Source organism: Clarias gariepinus, chromosome 4 (genome assembly GCF_024256425.1).
Source record: "Clarias gariepinus isolate MV-2021 ecotype Netherlands chromosome 4, CGAR_prim_01v2, whole genome shotgun sequence".
Lineage (NCBI taxonomy): Eukaryota > Metazoa > Chordata > Actinopteri > Siluriformes > Clariidae > Clarias > Clarias gariepinus.
In genome coordinates, this window is record NC_071103.1 from 14,504,542 (window position 1) to 14,532,257 (window position 27,716).

At 38.6% G+C, this 27,716-nt stretch overlaps 1 protein-coding gene across 9 annotated transcripts; it reads right to left on the bottom strand.

Moving 5' to 3' along the window:
- Window positions 1–167: 167 nt before the first annotated feature.
- LOC128519891 (histone-lysine N-methyltransferase ASH1L-like) lies at window positions 168–27,716 on the bottom strand. 9 transcript variants are annotated; one of them, XM_053493841.1, is made up of 16 exons: window positions 27,545–27,716; window positions 23,396–24,084; window positions 19,243–22,819; window positions 12,315–13,014; window positions 11,305–11,399; window positions 11,031–11,104; window positions 10,902–10,944; window positions 10,561–10,654; window positions 9,570–9,663; window positions 9,426–9,484; window positions 8,631–8,806; window positions 7,514–7,630; window positions 7,217–7,271; window positions 6,982–7,096; window positions 3,118–3,395; window positions 168–2,708 (listed from the first exon to the last, which is right to left on the bottom strand). In XM_053493841.1, the coding sequence occupies exons 2-15, from the start codon at window positions 23,924–23,926 to the stop codon at window positions 3,288–3,290; spliced, it is 5,838 nt and encodes a 1,945-aa protein (XP_053349816.1). In that variant the 5' UTR covers window positions 23,927–24,084; window positions 27,545–27,716; the 3' UTR covers window positions 168–2,708; window positions 3,118–3,287. The 9 variants fall into 9 exon arrangements, with proteins under 9 accessions (XP_053349816.1, XP_053349815.1, XP_053349817.1 ...); XM_053493840.1 differs by having other exon boundaries at window positions 23,396–24,087; XM_053493842.1 differs by lacking the exon at window positions 7,217–7,271 and having other exon boundaries at window positions 23,396–24,087.

A 27,716-nucleotide genomic window follows, 5' to 3' on the forward strand; every position in this document is an offset into this window, starting at 1 on the left:
GTCGAATTGAGCAAAATAACATGAAAAAAAATTCTCCTAAAAATGTTTTGCTATTCTACAAGAAACCTGATCGACAGCTAAGCAGTCTCACTGTGTTCTTCATCATTGATTGGATTGGGGTAGTAAGGTGGGTAAAATCAGTCAAAGACACACACAGGACACAGGAATAAATGAGGCATTTATTAAGACCAAACACAAACCCTAAACAGTTCAATAAAAAGCTTCTGAGCAGCCACTATATCATAGATCAGGGGTAGGGAACCCAAGAGCTTGAGCCATGTACTGTATATGTGGTGGCTTAAGAAAACCAAACACATGGTGAAACTTTAACCTTTCCCCCAACCACAAGTGAATTTCTTATTTTACTTCTATGAATGAAAAAAAAAAAACAACCTTTACGTTTTAATAGCAACAGTAAACATTTTTTACCAGTAGCTGATAAGAAACTGAATTGATTAGGTTTAGGTTCATTTCACTGTGGGACATAGCTCAAAAAATAGATTAAAGCCTGACATTCACAAGGTTTTAAACGTCTTTAGGTACACTACTAGCATTTGTTAAATTGGCTGCCTACACAAATTGATTTGGCAGGAAGATACAATACAAACCACATTTTAACATTACCTGTTTTGGTGATATACAGTACTGTGCAAAAGCCACCCCATATTTAGTCATATTAAGTGATACAGATTAAAGAAATTGGAACAATGTTTCACCGCAGCAGACTGCAAAATGCCTAAAGATACAATTTAAAAATTGGTTGTTTATGTAACCACCTCAGCAGCAGCCCTCATTTCCCCTCTCGTCTGTTCCAACCCTTAAATTCCGGCATCACCAGTATAACTGTTCTAATCACCTGTTTATCACAGTCACGCCTAATGTTAGATGTTTTTTTTATGCTTAAATGATTCATACTGTAGGTCACCGTGTGGCTTAACAAACAAAAAACATCCCTCCACAACTAGTCAGGTACAGGGACTGGACAAAAATTTAAAAAGTGCTTTAGGAAGCCTGGAGAACTATTCCTCAAGACTGCTTAAAAATATGAGAAAGTCTAACTTTCCAAAAGCAAAATATGCAAAATGGGGGTTCAAGACTATTGCACAGTAATGTATATTTATGAATGCTTAAATATGAGGAATGTTGATTATAGGCAGAGAAAAACATTGAAAAAAGTTTAACTGAAACTCAACAGTTAATTGTTTTGGCTCTTTGCCAAAATTCAGCTTCAGCAGTTTTTTTCACCGAACCACTACACATTTATGACACTTTTTGTTGTTCTGAGTTGAAAGTCACAATGGGCCACTTGTGCAGGAACCAAATTTTATACATAAACTGGTTGCTGACTTATTTTATTACACAGATTTGGACCCTAATCGCAACCATTTTACTTGTTGAGCATAGATTTACATTAAGGTAAAATCTTTTTAAACGGCACTGTACACGAAATAAAGACTGAAAGCTCTTAATTAAAAGATGCATTTGTACATTTGAGAAAAATATTCATTTAGCCGAGGAAGCTAAAGAGCTGTGCATTATTTCTATCTCACTCCCCTTTAACCTCCACTCCTATTTAATTGATATATATATATAGCTAAACTCAAATACTGATCCGTTTTCATCTGTACCTTAAGGCTTTCACATTTTAAAAGCTTTATTTTTATGGGACAGGTTCACATTTGTCTAACACAGCAAACCTGGAAAAAGAAAATTGAACAAGTATATATCTGGTGAGAACTTTGTGTCTGCAGTGTCTCTGTTCTAACGACTGAAAATGCTTCACTGAAAATATCAAATGTAAAGACACGTTTTGAGAAGCAATGATTTTGCCACAGCAGGGGGAAAAATACTGTAGCTTGCGCCAAGTCCTGGTGGAAACTGGAAGCCAGCCAGCAATAAGTGCTAGCATGGATGAACAAAGCTGGGAATAGAAATTCTTTTGCTCTGCCAGTACTGTGAAGACTGTACAAAAAAGGGAAATGTTTTCTTGGGAGTGTGTTTGAAACTGTATGTTATTCCAGGACTGTATGCTTCTTTGTTTTTGTTTGGCTCTCAGGGTGATAAGGGTCCCAACCCCTGCCAATGCATACTTTATTTCTCCCTACTAAAGAATTCCACCTCATTCAAGTTTGATGTACGTAGGAAAATGCCCAACAACACCTCTCAGGCTGGTGTGTAAAATTAGAGGGCAGCATAAAAGGAGTTTAAAAAGTACTATAGTGACAATCAAAAGAATTAGCTTATTGCTTTCTAATTATTGCTTATTACTAGGCACATCTCACATTAAATTATATCACTGGTACTATGTGCAGTCATTGGCAAGGCAAATGATGTAAATACAAATGTAAAGAAAACACATTATAAATAATAAAACTAAAAATTATATACAATTTTTAAAATATATATATAATGATTGTTCATGTCCTTGGCCAAGGGTGAACTAACAACCTCAGCATTTCCCCTTCCCACAGCTTCATGCACCCCATGCTCTTTTATTTTTGTGATTTAATACTGAAGACGTATCTGAACAAGGCAACAGACAGGATATAAAAGTGGAAGAAAAATGGAATGGAGAAGTGTTTGTCTTTTTTTTTTTTTTTTTAGATCAGCAGTCTGTTCCTCCTCTGTGAAATGTCCACCCTTTTTGAATTATTATGGATCTGTGAGTCTTAATTGTTTTCTCAGCAAGCATCCCATCCAGCAGGGCTCTGTTAAAAAAAAAAAAAAAAGAAATGTGAGAGCTATCATCGCACAATGTCTTCATAAACATTAATGAAATGCTTACACATATTGCCATCACACCACATATTTCCGAAACTCAACAGCTCAGGTATGAAGGACTTTAAGAAAGCTTGAGTAATGGTTCCATCGTGAGCCTCTATTAGCAAGCGAAATAAAAGTCTCTGATCCATGAAGTGTCCTTTGTACTGTTGTATGTATGTCCTTTTTACTGTTTGCACCACAGCAGATCAGTTCATGCTTCACATAACCGCGCTAAATATCCTAACAGGTACAAACAAACCCTTGAAAAAAGTTTGCTTACACATGCAGTAAATATACTTTGTATTCCTCACAAATACTTGGGACTGTGCATTTCCCTTTATTTGTGGCTCTTACCTGTTTAACGCTCAGTGCCTGTGTAAGCGCACCACACAACGGGTCTTTGGTATTGAAGGGCATAGTCTGCCTGTTCTTGAAGGCCCCATCATGCCTTTGTGTTACCATGGTCACAACCACAACCACAATATGCCCTGGAAGGTAGGTGTGTGGGCGTGGCTTCTAATCTCTTACAGGAAGCTGCTGATGTGGGCTGAAGCTTCCTGGTGAGCTCTGTGGTATATGGCCCTCAGCTGACTCACATCACGCCCGACTGCAGACTCGGAGCCGTAGTATTTCTGACAATGCAAGATAAGATTGATCAAACCTTTTGATAAACAGACGCAACTGTACTATTCATTAAGTGCACACTGTTTCATGTAAGGCTAGATGGGGCACCCAACTTCAGAGCATGACTTAAATTAGCTGTAGTCATTATCTTCTTCACACAAGGAGTTTTGTCCTTTAAAAAAATTCAACTAGCCAACATTTTGACTAGAAGCTGTTGAGTTCTTTTGCTTCTTTAAACACACAAACAGATAAATAGTATGTGACCGGCTATCATCTCTTTGATTCTCATATCTTTAAATGTAAAGTAACAAACCAAAATAATAATGTCTTTGCACTGGCCATTATTTAACTCAAATTTACCAAAGGACTTTTTCAAAACTGACGACATTAAGCAGCACATAGTACTGTAGTAGGGTAGACTGACTATTACATAATGGGCAAAATATATATATATATTTTTTAAACTGATTAAATATACTTCAATTGTCTGTTTGTATATTTATATATATATATATATATATATATATATACACACACACACACACACACACTACCACACAAAAGTTTGGGATCACTTTTGGTATCACTTAGAAGTTAGTGTAAATAGAAAATACAGTGGAACCTTACGGATTCCACTAAATTATGGGCATAATTCATTCCAGAGGTGGGCTTGTATTCCAAAACCAAAGCAAATTTTTCCATAAGAAATAACGTAAACTCAAATTCATTATTATTAATAATTATAAAAAGTAAAAATAAACCAAATTAACATGCACTTTACCTTTAAAAAAAGTCTAAATAAATCCAGACAGATAAGTGTTTCGGTTTATGCGTGCAGGCGCTGTGTGTGTATGTCAGTGGCGGCCGGCCCATAGGGGGCGCTGGGGCACCGCCCTCCCTGATAAGAGGGGCTAAAAATGTAAAATATATTTTTAAAAATTAAGTTTTTAAATTCGGTTTACCCACCAGTATGTGCCTACATGCGATATGAATAACATATACAACATTTCCCACCTAGTGACATTCATTCACCAGTGAATTTCCACAGACAGACTTGTATCGTTTCTGTCATGGGGCGCTGAGAAAAAGCGCCCCTGAGTGCAGCCAAATAGCTAGTCATGTAGCTGTTGCTAGGGTAAATTAATAAATATGCGGCCAATCAGGTTCTCAGAATTTTATGGTCTTGGGGCGCTGGAAATTCTGCCCCAAGCCGCAGAAAATACCGCGAGATTTAAGTTTTTTTTCTTTTGAGGCGCGGCTAATCAGAGAGAGGCGCGGTCAATCAGAGTAATGATGGCGAACTTAACGAACGAAGAGCAGTTTCCACCAAATTCGGTGAGATCCTTATTAATATACCCGTTTTAGACTGTTGTGTTAAACTGCATTTTTAAAACTGTTTTTCTTTGTGTGAACCACTTTGAGATGCAACTTTGCTTGAAAGGTGATCCAGCTGATCATACCTTTTGATGTTGATTATTGTATTTGATACACTCTTAAGCATGCATGGCGTATTATACAATGGAAATTTGTTCATTTACTTTATCTGTGAAACTGGTGATTTTGAGGAGGAGATTAAATCATTACTGTTAATTGTAATCATCGTCTGACTGTTGATTTTAATTCTTATATTGGAATAAGCAAAGAAATATTTTGTCACATCAGCCCCACCAGGAAAAATTTTCACCAGCCGCCACTGGTATATGTGTGTGTATGAATCTAAAGTAAGAGAACAGGAAAAATCAGCTACTCCCATCTGCTCCTTCTCATCTTATATAATAAACCTTTCTTCTCTCTTTCTTATTTAAAAAAAAATTAGCAAAGAACATTGCTAATGATATATGAATATAATGAATAGCACATACCAACGGAATCACTGCTGTAAAGTAGGGCTGCAACTAACGATTATTTTATTAATCGCCTTATTAATCAATGAATCGAATAAAAACAGTGCACAAACATGTTGCTCCTTAAGCTGTTATAAAAATAATAAAATTAAAATGGTCTAACACAAAAAACATAGACATGTATGCTTTACATCTGCCAAATATATACAGCGAACCCTGGATTATAAGCGAGCTTGTATTCCAAAACACTCGTAAACCAAATAAAATTTTTAAAAACACACTAATGGAATCACTGCTGTAAAGTAAATAAATAAAAAATAAAATTATAAAATAATAAAATTAACCTGCACTTTACCTTTAAAAAGAATTGTGACAAAGCAGTGTTTCTGTGTAGAACAGAGAGAAAGTGTGTGTGTCTGTGAAGGTAAAGAGGAAGGGGTTTGTGTGTCTGTGTGTGTGTGTGTGTGGCATGTGGCAATGACACGCGCACACAGACACTCGCACACACACACAGCAGGCAAAGAGCAGACTAAGCCTTGAGTAGAGAGAGAAAATAGATCTTTAACCTCTCTAATAAGACTTGTTTTTGCTTTACATGCGCGCTGTACACACATGCATACCGACACAAAATAAAATATGTCTCACGCACACACACGTGGACACAGTGTTATAGTAAATAGTACACACGTGCACGGATGTTGATTATACCAGTAAGAGACGCACACTGTGACACAGCAGGGGAGCTGATTACCCGATTACGGATTTCTCTGCCTCCGCCATGTATCTTTCCTCTACCTCCCCTCATTTAAAAAAAAAAAAAAATTTTGCTTCACTCTGTCTATGAGGCGCCGAACTCTGTTAGCATTAGTGCGCGAGACCAACCAGGGGCGTCTGTGAGCTCATGCAAGCGAACGGAGCGGATAGCACTGTCCAGCAAGAGTTACGGCGCTCCCAACCGTGAGAGATGGGTTCGAAATAAAAAGGGGTCAGTAAAGTCACGTGGTTCGGTGAAAACACGTGATAGTCTTCGGCCCTCCCGACTGCGTGGTAGTAGTAGCTTGATGTGGGAGCCTCCTATTGACGGGGAGGAATTGGACATGACTAAAAATATGGAGAAAATCAGTGAAAAAAAAAATAAATAAAATTTAACTTTTTGCCTGCTAAGCCCCAGGTTGTGGTGCGCTGACAGTTCTGGTGCCTTTCTATCGTGATCAGCGTGACTTTTATCCGTGGTATGCACCGCATTGGCTTTTCTGTAGGATCGGACCAAACAGGCTGGCCCTTGGTTTCTGTGGGCGCGGATGGTCCTTGGGTGCCAATGTCACCGGTTTATTGCCAATCTAATAAACGGTCGGTTTAAATGACACACATTGTTATTCAATTGACCTTGCAGTGATGTTAGTGTTACGGCCGAATGGTGTATATAAAAGTATCTGTGTACAGTATCTACAATATCTTAGCCTTTATCACAGTGTACGGGTATAGCCTGGTATATAATCACAGCCCTATATATAAACCTATATATAAACCTAATGTTGCATATTAAATTTAGTTCTTCTCAAAGCTATCACAACATCAAAGAGCGAGAGTCAAAAAAAGAGAGAAATATGTGTTCCTAAAAATTATAAACTATCAACACCCACAACATAGAGGCAGCCCTAAAAGAGTCAGTGAGTTCTCAGGACCCTAAAATGGCACATTTCTGTGTAGAGGATAAATGCAGGAGGAGAAAGGCACAGGACACACTGACCTCTGCGCAGTGAAACACAGTCAGCATGTCCGAGTGGAAGGCCGCCAGGCTCTCATAGTGTCCTGACTGGAGCTGCTTTTGTACCATGCTGAGGTCCACTAGAGCAGAGTCGGACCTAAAGTATTAACACACACATGCACACACACACACGCACACAGATGTTGTCATGCCAAAAAAGAAAGGTCGAAACTACTCCATCTAGTGGAGCGTAACAATAGTGTGTTTACAAGCACACCTTTTTCTAGAGCAGAGGTTTAGCAGAGGATCACTGAGGTTTTGTCCAGATGATCCTGGTGGTCAGAGACAGACAAAGCCAGAGAGAAGCACAAAGAGACAGAGAGAGAGTTAGGAAGACAGATAGAGAAGGAGAAAAAGACAAAGAGGAAAACAGAGAGACAGGTAGAAAAAATGCAGAAGACAATGCCAGATATAGGCAAAGAAAAGGAAAGGGTTAAAGATCTTTTTAAATTTCTTTCACTTATTATCAATGTTATTATCCAAGTTCTTAGCTCATTTCAGTCAGCAAACATACCCTTGCAACTAACAATCCCGTCCCAGATTTCTTGGAGTGTCTGTGAGAGATTTCTGCTTTGGAATGTTACGCGCACCCCTTCTTCAGAACATGACCTCCGCTCGATAGGGCACCTGTCTGCGGCATGTAGAACAACACACACAATTTGAAAAAGGTAAACAAAACCAGTCAAAACTTTGGACACACCAGTCAAGCATATATTCTACATTCTAGAACAATACTGTTTTTTTTTCTTTTTTTCAGTTTTTTCAAAAACTGTGAAATAAAACACATACCATTAGGAAATTAAGTAATAACAACAACAGTCAATCATTATTTTAAGATCTTTCGGAATTGTTCTTACAAGAATAGTATTGTCAAGTGCATTTGCAAAACCCATCAAGCACAATAATGAAACTAACTGTCAACAAGACCGTCACAGGAAAGCAAGACCTAAACTTACCTCTGCTGCATGGGAGAAGTTCATTTAGAGTTAACAACCTCAAAAATTATTAATTAACAACAAAACCTCAGATTAGAGCCGTTAAGGTTTTACAGAGCATAAGCAGCAGACACATCTTAATATCAACTGTTTAAAAGAGATTATTGCATATTGCATTTTGCATGCCTTCAGTATTGTTTTACAATGTAGAAAGAAATAAAACTCAGGAAAGATCATGAAATTAGAAGTTGTGTCCAAACTTGTGACCTGTAGTGTATGGCCAAAATACACTCCACTAAAACTGACTGAACATGCAAGACAATCAATGTCCAATGTCTACATACACAACATCCAATGCTATGACCTACAACATGCAAAAGACAGATGAGGGACATACAAAATGGCAGGTACAGCCGAGAGGAGTGTAATCACACTATGCAACCACATCTGTATTGAGAAGCTGTGACCACCATGAGTATCAAAATCAACATACAAGAACGCAAACAAGCTAAACAAACACTGTATTCCTGGATTTTTCCACTCCTGATAAGCATTCTCAGCATGTGGGTAACTAAGGATGCTTGCTTATTGTAACACAGAAATGTTTTACAGCATGATGAATATGATGCAAGCCAAATAAATAACAAATACATACACACATGCACACGTCGCCAACAACTACACACACTCCTAGACCTGACTTGATGGTTGGATCCTCTCCAAGGTCTCTACCCTCACTCTGGCTGCTCACTTTGTCCTCCTCCTTTTCATTTTCCTGCTGCCTTGCGCCCTCTCTCAGAAGATACGCCTGTCTTGCCTTCATCTTCTCGTAATTTCTCACCAGGAAGATGCCGTGTTTCATTACAAAGGTCCTGAAATGACAATACAGCAGGGACAAGAGACACAGAATGAGAAAATAGAGCTTTAACTCTTTTAGTATAAAACATTTAATGAAATGCATCTATTAACCCATAATTCATTTACTGAAAATATCCTGTTCCTTAAAGTATTTGGCTTTCATTTTATAAAAACGAAAGTCATTTTTAATCTCAAAAAATCACCCCAGGCCCCCAAATGAAGTATAAAATTTGTTTATACACTACATTTTTAACTACAGTTTTATACTATAACAGGGATATCAGCCAAACATATCGTTAAAGTTCTGATTACAACCTGAATCTATTTTCGCTACAGAAAGTTAACGGTAGTGGTTGTACATACTGTACTGTATATAGCAGACACTGAATGGGACTTTCCTAACCGTGAGCACTCTATATACTGTGCCACATACGTAAGCACTCTGAAGCTGTCATATATTTCTTGTAGACGTGTCACCAAATTACAGTACACATTCAGTGTTGGTATAGTATTTGGTGGTCTTGAGTCAAAACATGTCTTGAGTCCTCTGCTCTTGAAAGCGATTTGGTTTTTAGTTTAAACTGCGGAAATACACATGAACTATGAGTCTGCGAAAATCTATTCGTCTGGTACCTCTCTTCATTAGATAAGGTTGAGGGAAAATTCTCATTGTCACTGGATTCGTCCTGTAACTGAAAAAAAAGGATAAATAGCAGAATAAGTATAATTTTAACATTGACAATACAGTATGTACAATGTGATGTGGTGATATGTCACCTGATGTTTGAGGTGATGATGGCACTGATGGTGTTCCTCACACACATGTATGTGACTGCCCATATCACAGGACTCAGTCTCATCATCACTGAGCCTAAAAATCATGCTTTGATTTAGATTATATAATAGCAATAAAAGTGTTAGAAGTAGAACTAAAGCAATAAAGCCATCACTTGAAGATGCCATTTTATATTTATTTTTTTAACACTTTAACATGAGCCTCAAAGGTCTGCAAAGTGTGTTTGTTAATGTTCTAACTGAACTCCAACTAAAACCATGCATTCTGGCCTCGCTAAAATTCATTCAATTTCACTTATGTTTAAAATGTTTAAATGTACTTCTTCCCTCTTTTTAGCTTAAAATGTAAATTAGCTACTTCTTCTTTGTGAAAGTGCATTTTTCTAGCCAAACAAAATACAGGAAACCAAATTTCCCTGAAAATCGTGCCCAGGAGTCAAGCCAAAGGAGGGGCTACTGTATACAATTTGATCCACTACTCTTTATCATCTTGATATGCCTGGGAAATTTAGCATGTTTATGAAATAAAAATAGGAAAAAAAAGAAGATCCTTGTATTTTTTCAGTGTAAACAAACACAGGGGACCCATGTGAATGTCCAAAAATGCAAAAAAACAAAAAGTGGATCTTGCGCCCTTTGATAGCTGCTCTTGAAGTAACTACTTTCCAATTACTCTACATTTTTACAAATATAAGTGAAAGCAAAAAAAGTTTCATCAATATCTGGCACAGTCAGCGTGTTCCTCTGTGAGAGTGTACTAACGGCCTTGTTCCAGTCAAAAGAAAAAACAAGGCTCTGCTGACTTCCTCCGCTCCCTTCATTCAGGAATGAAAAAAACACCCCTTTTTTAAGTGCACCGCTTCTTGTTTTTTTTCTTCACAAGACGTTTCCTAATACCTGTGGATAAGGAGGACCTGAAAACTGAGTTCATGCAAGTCTTAAACACTATGTAAAAGTGCATGTACGTTCTTACGTCGTGTCGAGGCAATCATCAGAGCATGACTGAGGTACACTGCTGTTTGGGGGGTTACAGGAACTGTCTGAAGTCAGAGACACGGTCATTGGTTCTAAAAAAAGAAATAATAATAAAATAAAATCTTCATGAAGCCTGTTGCTCAAAAAAAAAAAAAAATTTAAGAACACACTTGTGATACGGCAGGATAAATAAATGCACACACTAGAAGTAATCAAGCAGCCATAATGACAGAGAACACAGATTTACTGTTGCATTACAGCCAAAGAACAACGGTGTCTTTGTCCTCCATATTACTCAGAGTTATTTTTAGACACACACACACACACACACGCACTTACTTGATGGTGATGCCTCTGGTAGAGTAACAGGTTTTTCAAATACCTGGAGAGGGGGGAAATGTACATATTATGAATGCTATACAGCAGGGGTCAAGTTCCTGGAAATGTTTTTTTTTTTTCTCAAAGCACCTTGTTGCGTGCACATTGCCAGTGGATGTCATAGGGCAACTGAAAGTTGATCCGTTTCACTCTTAGGTACTTTCCTGTCACAGATACACATAAGCAAACATACATATAGGGAAGCACAAGTCTAAATGAAAGGTTTTACCCATATGAATAAGTTCTAAAAAACATATTACAAAAACTTTATTTTCAAGTTCTTATGAACTTATACTATTTATACAAAACCAATCATTTGCGATTCATTATGACTCTGATACTGAAAACATACACTAAGACTCACCCACGTGTAAAGGTGCAGGAAGGAGGCCATATTCATGGTCCTCTGGATTGTACTCTAGATTCTCTATGTTTAGCTGATGAGGCTGATCAGGAATGCTGACAAAGCCAGAAAACCACAGAAAAAATATAAATGTCTCACTGATAATGATCTTAACCAATTTTATCTCAAAACTAGATACAATTGTATGCAGTGTAAATATTATCTAACCCTACAAAAACATCTAAGACCTGCTGGCGGACCTTGTGAAGCTAAATAATTCATAGTAGTTATTGAAATATATTGTTTAAGGTGAATTACTGTGAGGCAAGATGAGCGATTGAAGTGTTAGATAATTTATGTTGCCTCACTGACCACTTTATTAGGAATGCTTGCATACACTTAAGAAATTATTATGGGAGGAAATTACATGGCAAACGCACAATACATAAAATCATGCAGGTACAGGCCAAGAGCTTCAATGTTTACATCAAACACATCACAATGGGGGGAGCGGGGCGAAGTGATCTCAGTGACCCTAACAATGGCATGGGTGTTTTGGTGCCATAACGCTGGTTTAAATATTTCATAAACCACCTTCTTGCACCAGTTCACAACACAGAATGATTTAAACATCCAAAAAAAAAATATTGACTACTAAGTATGCACGAATGCCTTGCTAAATAAACTGGTCAGAGACGAATGGACAGACTAGTCCAGAGTAACTTAAATAACCACGCTTTACAGAAAAGCTTCTTAGATCATACATCAGAACACCAAACCAATTTTCACTCCTGTCAGCCAAAAACAGGAATGTAACGCTATATAGTGTCACAGACTCACTAAAGCCAGGATTAGAAAAATATAGTTTCCATCATTATAAAGAGCGGTTATTTAATTCTTGACCTTTAAGTGCATGGCTCTATGCACTGAATTGCTGCCACATGAAAGGTATTTGGGTGACTGCTTGAATGAGCAAGTGTACAGGTGTTCCTAATAAAGTGGCTGGTGAGCACATGTGTGTGGGAACTTACTCTTCGGTTTTAAAATCATCTGAATAAAGCCCTGCCCATAAATACTTCTTATTTGGTAAGAAGGCAGTGGCCTGCTCCGGTTGACTGTCTTCAACTTGGTTAGGTGACAGGCCAATGGGTGCTGAGCACATGTGGCAGTGAGTGGAAGATGTCTCTGTCTCATCTGTTTCTTCATTCTGATTCTGAACTCCATTTTCCACACTTTCAGAAATTTTTCTTTTTTTCCCACTCCTCTGCTCTCCGTGAATGACAAGCTCAATGACCTCCAACACTGTGTCACTGTTATCTTTGTCGTCTTCTCCTGCCTTTTCTATAGTCAAAGATGAAGCTAGTTCAGGACCAGAAAGCAAAGATGGTGGAGAAGAGGGTTTAGGACTCTTCCTTGGTCGTCCCGGTCCTCTTCTCTTTACTCCGCTGACATCTGTGACATCCAGTCCCTCTGAATTCTGATGCTTTACTGACTTGAATTGTTGTAGTACCTTAGCACTTGTAGAAGGAACATTTCTGGCTGCCGGCTGTGCATGCTCATCTCTTAAAGGTGATGAGGATTGGGGAACATGGTTTGACTTATTCTTAATCAGGGGCCTCCTTTTGGCTTTAAAACCCCTTGGCTCCTTTGAAACAACTTTTTCCCGTTCTCTGGATGACGAAGAATCACTGCAGCGATGCTTTTTTGATAAACCACCTGCTTGGTTAATACCTAAAAAACAGACAGCAAAAGCCCTAGTTAAACTTAGTGATTGTTCCTAAACATCAAGTATCAAGTATATATTGAGATTAAGTAACGAACAATATCCAACAACTATTATAACTGTTTTATAAAAACCTTCATATTCCCACAACATTTCACATTTTCCATATTAAAAAAAAAAATCCTCTTCTGCTGTTTCTCTGAATATCAGGCATACCAGGAAAAGACCTGCAGAAATCACAAGTAACAACTCCCACAGGGCATACATCATATTTCAACCATTTCCTTCTGGAAAACAATTACTAAAACATGCTGCTTTAGAAAAATTTCTTTCCCTCAGCCACTGGAATGCTTAACTGTCCTATTCCCTGTCATATTCTGTCGTAGTCTCATTACAGCAGAGTTAAATTCTTTTTTCCACATTTTCCTGTTTTTTCCCCCACATATTTCTGGTTTAGGGTATAGGGTCAGCCATGTTACAGCACCCCTGGGACAAACAGGGTTAAGTTTCTAACAGTGACACCATGATGGTGCTGGGCATAGAACCCCAAACCATCCGATCAGTAACCCAGAGTTTTAACCATATGAGCAACTTCTGCAATGTTACACTAACTCATCTCTCTTAAGCTTTATACATCAAGATATAACTAAAACATTTTTGATATTTAGAGTCCTTCCTGCAACTTACTGTCCTTATTTTTTTTGTACTTATTGCCAATTTTGCACAGTCAAAGCTGGTCTGAAGCTGGTCTTAAACAACATGGTTGCTTGGCAATAATGAATCTTGAGATCCTGATTTAAAAACAGTTCAAACACATTATGGTATTGGTTGGCATCACCATATTTATACTTTTAAAATTGCAGAATTAACTTGTAAATTTTACACAGATTTACATTTAAAAGTGCTATACTTTTCTGTATACTTTAACACACAAATGTGTTAGGTAGAAATGAGCGCTAAAATAAAGTTGCACAACATGCAGCTTTTAAGTAATATGTGAAGTTATTGCGACCAGAGTTATATTTTTAACAAGCATTTAATGCACTCCAGTTAGGCTTTGCTACTGGTTAGATACAATCATAATCAATTTCACAGAGCAGCACTAAAATGCATTCCACAGCAAACCCTGTATCTTTAGGACAAGGATTGTGAAATCAGGATTCAGAATTGTGAAATCACACCATCAAATACCTCTTTTACAGCACAAAACAATCGTACATCAGGGAATATAGTGGGGAGTAACATTTCAGTTCTGCTTAAGAGCATTCCAAGAAGACAGAAGGATAAGCTTCTAAGACAAATAAAGACAGACAGACAGACAACATATGAGATGGTGAGGAAAAACAACCTGGCAATAGTGCTGTAATGTGACTTGCGTGTTGTTTCTTTGTACATCTATGGTGGAGCTATTCCTAGGTTGGATAAAAGCCAAACCGAGATCACTTTAAATCTACCTCTGTCACATCATCATGTACGTGTAAATACATCAACAGCCAAGGCATCATAGCAAAGGTATATTTTTAGACTGGACAAACAAGCATGCAGCAGTAGGTTAAGTAAGCAACAAGGGATGAGATAAAGAGAATGAGGTCTGACCAAAGATGTCGGGGTGGAAAGTGTTAAGGCACATATGAAACTAGTTAGAAGATGTACTCTGGCCATATATATTCTTTGGCTTCCACAAAAAAAAAGCTTCCCTTCGCTCTTCCCTCTCAGCCATTTGTAAAAGTTCACTTGGAGATTTCCAGGCTAACCCCCACCCACACAACCACATTTCCTTACCACTGCTGAATGCCTGCACTTTTCTCTTTCTACCTTTCCAAGGCAAACAGAATGGTGTATATTGGCCACTGGCAGACAGGAGCTCTATAGCAGGACTCTAAATGGACATTCCTTGGCAGGCAGATAACAGAGTAAGCACATAATTTATAATGATGAATTGTATAGCACGACTCCGAGCGGTTCTGAGGGACTTGTTACGTCTCTGTCATGTCTAAGTCTACAAATAAATAAATGTCAGAATGGTTGTGTGCATGAATAGAGTTGACCGCAAATAACCCCAAGCTCGTTCCTTCCCAGTAAAATGCATGAGTAGCCGATATGCAACTCAATACTCTGGTTTTAACATTTAATCAAATATCAGTTACGTTCATTAAAAGGTCCTTCTAAAATTAAAAGAAGACAACTTAGAGTACCGTCCCAGAGTAACTCAGATCATGAACAAAATCATTAAAAAGAATAATAAATCATAATCAAGTGCACTGCCACTTGATTAACCAAATACAGTCAAATTCAGAGTTATTGCAACTTTTAGGGCAAAATATATGGCCATTTCCTATTTCCCACTGGCACACCCTCATAAATTCCCTTTGGCTCTACCCCAACTAGTGCATTTGCAGTCCTTGTGTGTGCATGCTGCTAGTGTCCCATTTTTCTTTCAAGGCTTTAAAAAGTTCTCACAAGTGTCCTCTTTTTGCACATACTTTGCCTTTTGGCAAAGGCCCATCCAAGCAATTTACAGTTACCATCCAAGGACCAATCACAGAAGAAGAGCAAATTAAGCCAATGACATTCAAATAAAGTATCTTTTTTATGGGCATAACGTTTTTTTTTAGTAACTGACACAGGTCGTTAAAACCGTGCATGTTGGAGTAACTCTTCTTCTATGCGAAGGTATTAATCAACATAATCTCTATCACCATTTGCGTCATCATTGAACTCAACTCTTGCATCCTCTTTAAAAATCCCCTCTGTCATAGCTGATGATCCCACTACACTACAAAATGTTTTCAGAGGTGACACCACTGACAACAGCATTGTGTACAAATGGATTAAAAAATGTTATGAAGTTGGCATTGAAAACAAACAATGAAAGACCATCAAATGTGACATTTCAAAGGCTACATTCACAATACCAGCCTAAAGTGACTCAATTCCAGTTTTTTTACCCTAATGTGACACAGCTAATTTTAGGACATACTGTATCTAAGGTTTTTTTTTTTTTAGATTGGATCTGATACATTTCCGATACACTGTCATGCGACTTGATTGAGAACGGGCAGATTGAAATTTTCCCTCTGCGCATACATGTGGCGCTCATTGATGTCAGTTAGCACCGCTAAAACGATGCATCTGGCTTTCTCCCATCATCAGAACCTCAACAAATATAGCCAACGAACTCAAATCTCAATCACATTTTTTGCTGAAATTGCATTCATTTTTTGAATGAGTGTTTTCACAAACTCATGACAGGTTTTAGCACAGATGGTGTAAGCAAAGACGTATTGATGTGCACATGCAGGCTGTTACAGAGGACTGATGAGTCCATATTAGAGCCAAATAAAAGTCCCTTATAATTTTGAATGTGAACCATCATGGCATGTAAATCGACCTGCCCAAAAAATCTGAACTGAGCAATGTGGTTTGTAGTGCAAACATTGCCACAGAGGATTCGTGATTTGGGTTCAGCGATGGTGCAAATGAATTGCTTGCTTAAAATTATGTTGGGTATTGCCTTCATATAGAGGAAGTGTTACTCTACCAACGTGCAAATCGAACACCCTGTGTCAGTTAATAAAAAAGTTACGATCTTATTTGCATTACTTTCGTTACAGACTTTTTAAACAGACTTGGTCTACTATTTAAACCAACCAAGAGTATTTACCTAATACTTTTATTTTTATAATCTATACATTTATTTATTTAGTTGTTTCTGAAACAACTAAATTTCTCAAAAAGAGGTCACAAGCATGTACTGCTACATTACCTCTGCCACAAGTCTTGTTCATAGGAGGGTCTTTTATCATGATAACAGCCCCAAAGGTACTTCCAAATCTATCCTTTACACAAACCTAAAGCCAATATACAAAAAAGTTCAAATGGTTCTAAGTAGTACATTTACCTATAGATGTTCTAGCTTTTTTGACATTAATGTCAAAGTTTCAGTGCTTTTATAGTCTCCAAAGGAAAGCTTCATCAAATATTAATAGGAAAACCAGTATTTTTGGAACTATAAAAACAAAACATTCATATTTTTTTGCAGAGGAATTCTTTTGAAATATATCTATATAGTTTGACGATATTTTGAGCTCAGCAAAAAAAATCTTACTCAATGTAAGTTATAGGTTGCAGCATTTAAAAGGCACAGCAGGGCTGGCCTCAAGTATCTCATAAAGTAAAAAAGAGTCACCTACAGTAACTCACTCATGAAGAACGGGCTGTATAAAATCTGGCACCACTCCTATACTTTCTATCTCCTATATGGCCTCTATCTCTATGGGCATATTTTTCTATGAGTTGTCATTTTATATGGGAAAGTCATCATATAGGTCAATTTTTCATTCAGCTTTTCTTTAGCCTATCTTTCAGTGGAAAGAGACCACAACAGGACCACCGCTGTGCAGAGTCAAGTGGGAGACTTTTTCTCAGAGCAGCAATGGCCCTGGTATCACCTTTATGTCACTGCAAAATACTCAGTCAACAGCAGTCCAATGATCGGAAACTGATGCTAGGTTCATTTACAATGACCCTAATATTCCATTAATAATCATAATAATAGGAACAGACTGACCTGATCAGAATGAGAGGGGTGGTGTAGGCCTTTGATAACCCGTCCAACAGGCAAAAATTAATCATGTAAATAACTTACAATTTCTTGCTTGTTGGAATATATATATATATATATATATATATATATATTTTTTTTTTTTTTTATTTTTTTTTTTTTGTGTATCTTTGCCCAACGTAAGGGGAATATTAGGTGAATTGAATATAAGTTTCAAAAAAGGAAAATCTACTTCCATTATTTAATTAGTAAACACCATTAGAACATCTACATGTCTTAGTTTCAGATTTTTATCTACTGGGTCTCTGGCTTAGGAACGGCACTGATTGGCTTGCACTTCATACGTAATAAAACATCAAACCAATCATAATGAGCCTGAATTCTTGCAACCAATCATAACACAGAAGGTATAAAAAATATATATATGGGAAGCCTACTCTAACCTTTAAGTTAGAAAAAAAATCTTATTTTGATTATTTTTGGTACAGTTAACAGTTTACCATGGGCAGAACCACTTTGCGCGTGTCAAATAAGTTATACAGTAGTCTGATTGAATCCTTGGAGCAGAATAATTACAATCAGATTGAAGAAATATTGTTCATATAATTGTAGCTACTAAGCATGGGCAAGTAACACACAAAGTAAAGTACACCCACATGGAGAGAATATTTAATATAAAGTCCAATTAATTGTACATCATGTTAAAAAAAGCCACAGTGCTATAGTTAGTACAAATACTGTACTGAGGAAGGTCTTCCACCCAAATAAGATCAGCAGGGAGGCTTGTGGTTGTTTCTTAGATGGGGCTTTCCAGTGCATGTTCATGGTGCATGAACCTGATAAAATGCCCTGTGGGTGTGGGTACAACATAGGTGTATAATAAAGGCTGGCAAGTCTGTTTTTCCACTCAGAAATACCCAAAGAATGCCACAAATATGATCCACCACCCAGTGCTTTCAGATACATTACTCACATGCTGAGGTTTGTTTCTTGCCAAACCTTTAAACAACAATGAGCTAAATAGTACTTCCGTTCCACTGGTGTCTCAGAGGGACTCATTAAATAATTAACAGCAGTAAAAGAGTCTTCTGAAAAATAAAAAGAACCAAAGCGCAGTTCCAGTACTAAGGCGGGTTCGGAGGAGGATTTGGAATTGACTACATGCTACTGTGTGCAAGCTGTTTGATTTATTGAAGTGCTACAAAAGGCAGGAATTCATAACAATCCAGCACTGCATTTACACAGCACTATCACTGCAAAATAATTACAAAAACAAAAGGATTGAATGCTGCACTCAGCAGGTCTGTATAGAGTTAACAATATAAATGAGTGCCAGGACACCACATATCATAGCATATCTGTAGCTTGGATAAACATACGTAAGAGCTTACACGTCTGAAAGCACTTTGCCTGCCAGCTAAAATCTGTAGTAGTAACTACACAGACAGGAAAAAAAGCAGTCTGTGCTCTCATTTCTTATGCCACCAGTTAAACAGTGGGTGGTAAATGAGCAGAAAGACACCTAAATATAATACAAGCTGCTCTGATTTAACTGCACAAAGTACTTTCCTGTGTAACAATGTGTAATAAAGACAAAAACAAAAATATATATTTAATTCACAAAGATTTTTTTTTTTTTAATAATGACAATCAGATATGTCCACCTTCTTACCTGGTGCTCTCTTATTCCCCAAAGATAACTCTTGCACAGATGTCTTAGCTTGTTCCTTCAGAACATCTGAGAGCCGAGTCACTTCTTCACTCCTTCTTGACTTAGTGATCCTTTTGTGGCTTTGTGTCCCACCAATAAGCATAGGATGTTTTAAGAAAGGCTGCACTCTTCTGTGTAACTGCTGAGCTGATACTGGGTTCCCATCAGTCTCTGGACCTTTTGAGGTATTCTCAAAGCCCACGGAATTAGTTTCAAGTGTTTCAGAGGGCTGGTTTGGGTTTTTGCTGCCAAGGCCAAACGCTGGCTGATGGTCTGACCATCTCATTTCTCCTCCTTGTACCGGGCTTGATGTAGTTAAATGTGTAAAAGGAAAGGTTTTTTCTTTCTGTTGGACTTGTGAGAAAATCGAAGAGGGGGAAGGCAAGTTAAATGAACAGCTTCCTGAATTTTCATTGTCTTTTGTGAAATTATTAAGCCGAAAACATGCATCATTTCCATGCTGTCTTTCTGTCATCATGCTATGTTTATCCCGCCTTCCTTTGCCTTTCTCTTTCTGTTTCTGCCTTTGCTCACCCTCTGGATTGAAGCAGTCACAGGAGGAGTGCGGGGACATCCTAGGATATGCCCCAAATGTGTTCTGTCCCCAAATTGCAGAGTCTTGCCTTGGGAACTTGGTCCTCTTCTTGTGGAACTTAGACGGGCTTATAATGGGGTTCTTAGGATAGTGATGCAGATATGATGGTGGAAAAGGGAGTGGATATAACGTTGCACCGGATGGGTATCCTCGACAGAGGCCGAACCCAAGCGAGGCGGTTGTAAATGGTACTTTGTAGGATGGGTGGATAAATCCACCACCTGGGTACGGGTATCCAAGTTTGTGCATCATAGGGAAGTGTGAAACAATCTGTTCACTCGGTTCAGTGGAGCACCCGTGCTTTCTTCTCATATTTGCCATTCTGACATAATGAAGAGGTTCACAGGACAGAGCAGAATGTGGTGAATAGTACCCACTAAGGTTAATTTGAAACATGGCAGGGGGATGAACTTTTTCTTGTAGGCACTGTTGAAGATCATAGGATTGACATTTGCCCTTTACAGTCTTTCTTCCTGATGCATTAACGTCATCTCCAAGCTTTGTCCGGGGGATGCGTTGCACAATACGGATCTTGCTCAGTCTGACAACTAAGTCATCAATATCCGCGAGAAAGTCAGGGTCTTGGCATTTGGCCTTGAGTTGTATATACTTCTTCTTGCATTTATATTTATGTCTTCTAAGCTTTTCTCGACTTAGGCAGTGATGGCCCTTCCGATGGCATTTAAACTTGTGTGCCTCTTGGTCTGTGAATGCTAACGAGGGACTGGAATCTTGTGGCCTACCAGAGCCTAATGGCAAATGTGGAGAAAAAAAGTGCTCTGAAGGCAAGGAAGAAAAAGGCTTTGGCCTACTATGAAAGGAATTACTCCCAGAAACACCAGACATTGTGAATACAGAGCCTGTGGCTGGTGCTGAGCAAAATCCCATGCCTTCATCCAGCCTGTTATTCCTTTCACCCCTGTCTGATATGGCGTTATCATTAACTCCATCCCCACTGTTACACGTCAATGTTATTTCACACTGAGCCTGAGAATTTTCACTGAGTTGTTTAAAAGAAGTTGCTTTGATTTTAGGGGTACTAAAACGTAGCTGTGAGCTTCTCCCAGATAATGAAGTTGCTGCAATGTTTTTAAGTGTGCTAGAGGAGCCTGATACAGAAACGTTTTGTGTACCTGATGGTGGCTGTGCAAAAGTAGACGTGGGAGAAAACTGTGGATTGTCTGAAAACACCTGCGGAGATTTCTGGGAAGAAACATTGGAGGTCGTGTAACATTTTGGTTTGCGACCTCTCCTCTTTCCCATGTAGATAGTTCCTCGTTTGCTGACGTTAATTTGAGAACCAAGCTTACCCCCGAAAGATGATACAAGAGAAGATAAGGAGTGTGTTGCAGTAGACTCTGAACTGCATGCATCTCTTTCTGTGCCTTCGTGAGACATTTCTTTATCGTCACATTGCTTCTGTCCCAGCAGAATCTGTGTGAGCACTTGATCTTTCCTTTTCACTTTCATCTTATTGATCTTTCCAATGATTGTCTTCATTATTACCCTTTTGCTTTTCTTGCACTTTTGAATGTTTCTTGCTTTGTCTTTGGGAGTAATATTAAGGTCCCCAGAGCCCTGTTTCTTAGAGATTAATTCTGGCAGACTTTCCTGTGTTTGGATAGAAAAAGACTGTTTAGGGCGCCCACGTTTTTTTGCCATAGGCCTTGTCTGCTTCGTATCATGTTCCGGCTCTATATCTTCCGTATTTTGATCATTTGGAGGATTAACAACTGACACTTGAGAACTGTTTGCCTGAAACGGGACTGCTGATTTGTGTGTTTTTGGTCTACCCCTTTTCCGAGATGGTGGATTATTTAGAGATGAAATCTCTGAATAGCGATTCTTTGAGCTTTGAGAGGGTTTTGATTTGGAAGGTTGTTCATCTGAATTTTGTTCACACTGAGGTGAGGACAATGATTTTGAAAAACTATTAAACTGAGATTCATTTTGTAAAGCACTGTGTGGTACTCTGCAGGAAACAGAGCTGTGATTAAATTCACTGGTCATGTTTGCAAACCTATTGCTACGAAGATTTCTTATGGGTTGTTTCTTTGACATTTTTTTGTCCTGCTTGCTGTTTGAGGATAAGTCATCTGTCAGAGATTTTACTGGAGCAGGAGATACTTGGGGATTTACTGTAGACCCTACAGAGTTGTTAGTGTCAGTCAAACGATGTACTTTAATTTGCTCTTGACTTGTACCAAACTTGACTTGCTTTCCATGCTCATCGTTAGCCGATCCACTTGCACTGCCATAAGTTTTATGCTCAAAAGCAGGATTTTGGGGGGATTTCATGGTCGTATCTGAAGTCCAATTTAGATCTTTATTTTCATTCTGTCCATTACTTCCTCTGCTGTCCTCTGACAGGTCTGATGTGGTGTCAATGCACTTCCTGGAACATGGGGAATCAGCTACCTGGAAAGACATAGGGTGTTCCGACAGGTCATTTGTACAAGGACTTGCCTCTTGCATGGAGGATTTTTGGTGTTTATTCTTTTCATTAGTCACTCCTCTGATATCAGCATTGTCGGAATCATCCACACAGCTCTCACCCTTCTTTGGATTCAAACGGATACTGCAATGTGAAGCCAATTCTGAATTGCTTTCGTTGCATTTTGTGGCATTTTTCTGAAAGCAGGATGTTAGTTTGGATGGCACAGTATGTAAACTAGCTCCACTTGGATTTCCATAACTGGAGTTTGGACTGGCTTGACCTTGCTGTGTCTTGTCCTCATTAAAAACGTTAATGCACTCTTGTGGGTTAGAGTCCTGTTGAGAAGTGGAATTTGAATCAGAAGAATTTTTGGAGGAGTATGTCTGCTTTATTTGAGTATTATGAGTTATCTTGTGAGAAACTGACAGTTTGTTGGTTGACTGTGGGGTTTCCTGTAGTGTTATATCTGATTTTAAATCTGTCTTCTTAGTTTGTTTTGGGAGAACCTGTCAAAACAGACGATGCATGATAAGTAGAAGATCACTATACACGACTACTCTTGCGCATACCTAAAATCCAAATTTCCTTTTTCTTTCTAGGTTTCTTCTATTATCCATTAAATTACTAATTTTCAGTGTGGCATATAGAAGAAAAAACAAACATGCCTGACCACAGGGCAAGACTGAAGGATGAGTATTAGTATCAGTATATCAATTGATCAAATACTGACAAAAAAATGACTAAATGTGACATACAGTACAGTAGAAGGTGGGGAGTGAAAGAGAGTTTACAGACAGGGAAAGAAAAATGAAACAGTGTCAAGTTACAACAGGCAGAGAAAGTAGGTGAGGCAAAAATAGATTAACTCTTAGTTCCAAAGTCACAAAACATTTGTAATGTAGATTACACTGGATAATTTCACTTTTTCAAAAGACTATCGAGTGCATAATTTCATGTCATAATTTTCATGGTGCTGTTCATTACATTACATTTCCTACTCTACCCTGAAAAAGCAATTTTTGTTTCATTCTAGTCTTTACCAGTTTTTTTCAGACATAAATCAAATATAAAATGACTCCAACCTTTTTAGATGACCTTGTACTCGCAGTGTCTGAAGCAAGACTCATGATACTAGAAGGAATGTGAGAGGAGGGAGAAAGTGCTGATGGATCAGTATTTGTCACCACTGAATTGTCTTTTGTTACCACTGAGTCAGTGTTACATTTCTTTTGAACAGGATGACATAACTGACTGTAGAGTCTAGTTTTAGCACTTATACCATCTCTTCGTTTGCAGACACTTTGCCCTATAGATTCAGGCCTCTGAAACACCCGAACAGAAGGTCGGCATATGAAGTTCTCAAGGCTCTTCGGGGGTTTCTTGGTTCGTTTTGCTCCAGGTGTGATCTTTGCTTTCAGACTATCTTCTGAATGGTCAGCCTCTCTAATCGTTAAATCTTGCAGCTGCTTATCTTGGCCATCAGTTCCTTCGGAGAGGAAATCCAGTTCTTCTGATTTGGTCTTTTTCGTTTTTTTTCTACCCTCTGTCTCCTCACATGCTTTTTCTCTCTCTGGTGCTGGCGTAGATAAATCATTCTTCCGTCTTTTATCCATTTGGATGTTCGGTGCAGAAACAAACTGGCAGGGGGGGGGCAGAGATATTGAGCTACTTAATTAAGATGATGCCAGGTCCAAGTATGAAGATAAGTGCTTATTAAACAAAAATGTAAAAGCTCCAACTCAGTGCTGTCTTCTTTCATTATATTCCTGGCCTACTGGAATAGAGAAGTAAAGAAAACAAAATTATTAGGAATACTAATCACTATTATAGAATTAAAGAAAACTTTATCACCTTTTTTATCACACAAGAGCAAACATGCTAGGCATGAGGGTGGAGCCTGAGTCACTTTCCCTTTATATTTCCACTTATTTCGCTTTAAAATATCTATTGCGTTAAATTACGGGTTCCGGGCTTGAATTCCAAAAGATGTACAGTACAATCACTTAAAGAGCAATTTGGAATTTGCCATTGTGTTAGATGCTAGTTAACTTTGTAGTTGTCATAAAAGACCACCGATGTTTCAGATGCGATTCCGTGCACATGAATGATTGCTATCCCTCTCTCTATTCCCTCGCTAGCCAGCGATCACATTGCTACATGCACACTGAGATTTCGGAGGAGACCGATGGCACTGAGGATGTCGTGTCTAAACAGCGATCTACTACTATAGATCTGTGCCCGAGTACGCTGTACTGTGCCCAACACCATTTCTTCAAGCGGATTTGGGCACGGTTCCCGAGTCTAGCACGATAGTGTTCCCCCTGATCAAAATGAAGAAGACTTTGGGGTCAAATGTAATTAGAAACGATCCCAGATCCCCAATGTGAAAACGCCCTTATAAGCAATTATTAAGGAGTCAAAGTGTTGTTTAAGATGATATGGCATTATCAGCTATGTTTTCTTCCTGAAAGTGCCTGGTTTTGTGACTGGTTTTAAATGTGGTTTTCGGCAGCCAGCTGCTCTCTCCTCAGTATGCTCTCTCTTACTTTCGTCCATGCTGCGACCGACAATGGGTGTAATTAACGGTTATTGGAACACTCTGTGATGTGGAGTAATACATATAGTTAAATGTGCCAATAGTGTTACTGTCCATTTTCACAACTCATGAAATGTCTCTCGTCTAATCAGATTGCTCGGTGGGAACTAATGGTTGTATAAAACATATTAGACAATAGCACTATACTTTATGTCTCATTAAACTACATTCCCATAGTGATTCCAGCGACCGAGTCATCACTAAAATTCTCCCTGACTACTTCATAGAAAAGTCCGCTGAAACTATGTTGTTAGTTCTCCAAAAGGCAGGTGCTTTACTGCACTGTGTGAGCTAATTTCTAAGAACAATCCTGAATGATGACCTCAGTGCATTAGCTTCCACAGGGGAAGCATAAAATCCACAGCTCAGCCTATTGCCTGAGGTAAAGAACACATTAATACAACCCAGGACATGGAATCTAGATCTGCGCTAGAGGTGTCGAACGACAAAGTTGACATGGTACGTTTTGAATCACTCTGAGGCACAGTCACTAAATAACAACAAACACTGTGCGCATTTAAATAAATAAAACAGCACCTGGTTAATAGCTAACCCATCCAGGACCTCCCCATAGTGAAAATATATGAGCATTATATTAATTCATTGCAGAAAAGATTCAGATGTGTTTGATTTATTGAGAATATCAGAGTATACTTTTCTGCCAGGAAAATAATCCCAATGGAATGATAAAAAGAAAAATGGCCTGAGGAAAACAGAGACAGCACAGAGCAGCGTGAGCCAGTGTGTACATACGTACGCTGTAGAGCAAAGTGAAAAGAGGTATTTTAGGGGTTTTCTTTTTTCTCACTGGGAACTATGCCTGCTTTTCAAAGTTTACCACAATCGTTCATCTTATTTGTACCTCCTTCCTCTCAAGGTTTTGCCACAGGCGTGCTAACCCTTCTAAGAGTCCAAATGCTTTTTTCTTTCTCTCTCTCTCTCTCTTTCTCTCTCTCTATCCATTTTATTACTATCCATAATAGCGAAAACAGTTCCCTTCATTGCAAACTGTAAACTGAAACCTAATAATGATAAACTGACTAGTAACATTGAAATATTTAGTAAAAGTCACTATTTGCACCATTTAGTATTTATAAGCTCGCTAATAAAGGGGTTTTCAAAGTTATTTGAAAAACACAGGGGCTCATTTCCAGATAAATACGATTCAAATGTAATATTCATTTGATGACCAAGATCAACTGATTAAAGAAGTGGAATAAGGTACGGCCCCTGGCAGACACCCATCCCTTTTTTTTAGAAAAGACAGAAGACCTTCGTTTAATGGCAGTGATGCTGACATCTTTGCTAATGTTTTTTGGCAAATACATAAATGACCTCAGACATTCTTGAAGTCATTCGAAGCCACTATGTTGCGCTCCCCTCCCTTCTCCCCCTCTCGTCTGGTCTGATCTCTACCAGCGCACGCATTTACTTAACAAGCGATCACCTCTTCGCCTTTCTCGTCCTCTTTAACTCACTTTCACACTTTGTCTCTTCAGGTCTATTTCAGTAGTCCTCATTTGCATGAAGGAGACACTTATGTCCTTCCTTCGTCAAGTGCATACAGCCTTTGGCAAGATACTACATTTCAGATATTACCTCAGTAGGATAGCAGTGCCATAAAAAGCAGGCTTTATTAGACTCCCGAAATAGTTTCTCAGAACACATACATACCTTGGCCAATATATATATATATATTTATATATATATATATCAAATGATACTAAATTATAGACATTCATTCTGGCACCATCACTCTGCCAAGGAGCACAGTGCTGAAAGCTGACATAAGTGTACATCATTTTTAAATTGAGTCGTCCTGTATGCAAGAATAGCAACATGGACAGATATATAGATAGGGTGATAGACTTGTCTGCTTTTTTTCCCTCTGAGTGAATTGAGTTCTCCATGAACTGCTCCTGAAAAGGGACTGAGATTGCCATCGACTCGTCTGAGGAACTTAAAACCACTGGCGTTTCTGCACTATTTCTCTGACCTAGATATAAACTGGTGTTCCGAAAATAGAATAAACTAGAACACAACACGGCGAGGAGGAAGAAGGGCCAGAGAAACGCGGGGTAATTAATTAGCAGCAAACGTTACAATGGCGTTTCCGCCACCTCGGTGGAGAAGAACACGCAGCGCGAGCTACTTGTGCACGAGAGTCGAGCCGCGCTACTCGGCTCAGCGTATAGTCTATATAATAACGTGTGCAGTTTGTTCGTGTTAGTGAGTAAATAAGCGATATTATCTGACCATAACGGTGCTGCTGACTTTAGCATTAGGTCATGCAAAACACTACGCTTGTGAGTGTTCACAACATTAAAAAAAAAAATGCCGAAGTTACCTAGGCATGCACGGATGGGACGCCTCTACTGTAATTATTCAGCTTCCAGGAGATACACTGTGCTGAAATGAAACAGCCAAACTGTTTAGAATTTCCTGTCGAATTGTTTTAAACCAAACTAACCGCGGTGTAACTGTTCACCCTGGCCTAAATGTGAACGTATTAAAATTATTTCAATAAAACAACGCGGTGGTTTAAAAAAAAAAAAAAAAAAAAAGTCGGAGAAGGAGCTAGAATAACCATTTCCAAGTCGGTTTATAAAATACGATAAAACGACGCAGGACTTACCGAGATATTTTCTATCACGCCAGTATATATCCTCCAGCTAATTGACGAGTGAGGCGAAACGCTGAACGCAGGGATGTTGCGTGAGCTTCGCGTGCACTGATGGAGCCGTAAAGATGAACATTGTGCAACTGCGTACGACACTCAAGTTCCCCCTTCTCCTGTGCCCCCTCCT

What these genes read in the sequence shown, in the direction of transcription:
- LOC128519891 (XM_053493841.1), bottom strand. Translation starts at nt 23,926, where the DNA reads ATGGATAAAAGACGGAAGAATGATTTATCTACGCCAGCACCAGAGAGA. An exon ending in ACCTTATCTAATGAAGAGAG is followed by an intron (nt 8,807 to 9,425) that starts GTACCAGACGAA and finishes TTGTCATTTCAG; the next exon opens with GACCTTTGTAATGAAACACG. An exon ending in CTGTGTTTCACTGCGCAGAG is followed by an intron (nt 3,396 to 6,981) that starts GTCAGTGTGTCC and finishes TTGCATTGTCAG; the next exon opens with AAATACTACGGCTCCGAGTC.